We start from the raw sequence: 1501 nt of genomic DNA, 5'->3' as shown, positions 1-1501 counted from the left end.
TCTGCCTCTGCTTCCCCCTTCCCCCAGCCAGTGCATGCTAGGCTTCAAGGGTCCCAACAGCAGCTTCTCCGTGGGTGCTGGGGCTCTGGACCCAGGTCCCCCATGCTTGCACAGCACATAACTACACACTAAGCTATCTCCCCAGGCTTTTGTCGCTATGATGTTGAAATGAAGTAATCCCCCCCCCTTTTTTTTTTTCCATGTTTGCATGTGTTCAGATGTGTGCGTGTAGACACCAAGGTTGATATCAGGAGGCATCTTCAGGCATCCTTCCATGCTCTAGTCTGTGAAGCAGAGTCTCTCAGTCAAACCCAAATCTAGGCTCCCGGACTAGCTTGCTCTGAGGATCCCGGCCAGAATTGCAGACAGGCCAAGAAACCCACCCAGGCTTTCCTATCTCTCTCAACTCTGGTCCTCATCCTTGCAAGGCAAGAACCTAACCACCAAGCTATCTCCCCAGCCAGAGACAAAATAATTGGTGGTGGTGGCGGTTGTCCTATTTATTACATAATAGGTAGCAGTGCCAACTCCCAGTGTCTCTGAGGGACAAAAACACCCCAGCTTGAGAACAATGACCCAAATCCTCCAGAAAGGCCCCTCCTACTCACTTCTTCTCTCCCCCACCCCCAATCCCCACACAGGAGTTTAGAGAAAGCCATGGATGAAAGATGGCTGGATCATCTTGGCTTTCCCTATCTCTCGTCTCTCTGTTTCTTTTCTGATTATTCGTATGCTTCCTTGATGTCTTTTTCTCTTACAAGGTTAGACTAAAGAGTTGCTTACTGTGTAGCACAGGATGAGGTGGGGCAGATGTAAGATATAAACCCAAGTTTTCTGTGTCACCTCCAGGAAGGAGTCTGGTCCCTAAGTCTAGGGGTGTAAAAATAAAATCTCAATAGCAGAGTATCTGGAAAACAAAATCCACCTCACCCGAGCTTTGACTCTCACCGCTCCTATCATCTCAACCCTGAAACCCTCCCCTCCTGTTCTTCAGATACAAAGGGCCTGTATTTCCAGACATTCGGAGGACGCCGCCGATGTCTCAGCAAGAGTGTGGCCCCTATGCTAGCCCACGGCTACCGCCGCTTCTTACCCACGAAGGACCATGTGTTCATTCTTGACTATGTGGGGACCCTCTTCTTCCTCAGAAATGCTCTGGTCTCCTCCACCCTTGGCCAGATCCAGTGGAAGCGGGCCTGCCGCTACGTGGTGTTGTGTCGAGGCGCCAAGGATGTGAGTGGAGAAATTCTGGTCTCAGAGAACTCACCTCTCGCCTGTCCNGAGTCCCTCCCTTAAAGAGACATCTGCCCTCTTGGAGGGAACCTGAAAGCAATCCATTTATCTATCATTTTCTTGTTGTTTGTCTGTTTGTTTGTACTGAGAATTGAGCCCAGGATGTCACACATGCTAGGCAAATATTCTGCCACTGAGTCCGTCACCACTCTAAGCTCTCGCTTCTTCACCTTGGACCCAAGCATTTCATTTGCCATCCCATGATCCA

General features: G+C 50.0%; 1 protein-coding gene across 1 annotated transcript in view; it reads left to right on the top strand.

The window, feature by feature from the left end:
• Fbxo24 (F-box protein 24) overlaps positions 1–1501 on the top strand; it is a 12565-nt gene that overhangs the window by 2156 nt on the left and 8908 nt on the right. The window contains exon 4 of the mRNA XM_021187197.2: positions 995–1237. Within this exon, the coding sequence (XP_021042856.1) occupies positions 995–1237 (243 nt within the window). The remainder of the gene's footprint in view (positions 1–994; positions 1238–1501) is intronic.

Source organism: Mus pahari, chromosome 23, assembly GCF_900095145.1.
Source record: "Mus pahari chromosome 23, PAHARI_EIJ_v1.1, whole genome shotgun sequence".
In the NCBI taxonomy this organism is placed as follows: domain Eukaryota; kingdom Metazoa; phylum Chordata; class Mammalia; order Rodentia; family Muridae; genus Mus; species Mus pahari.
This window is presented reverse-complemented; position numbering and strand designations above follow the sequence as displayed.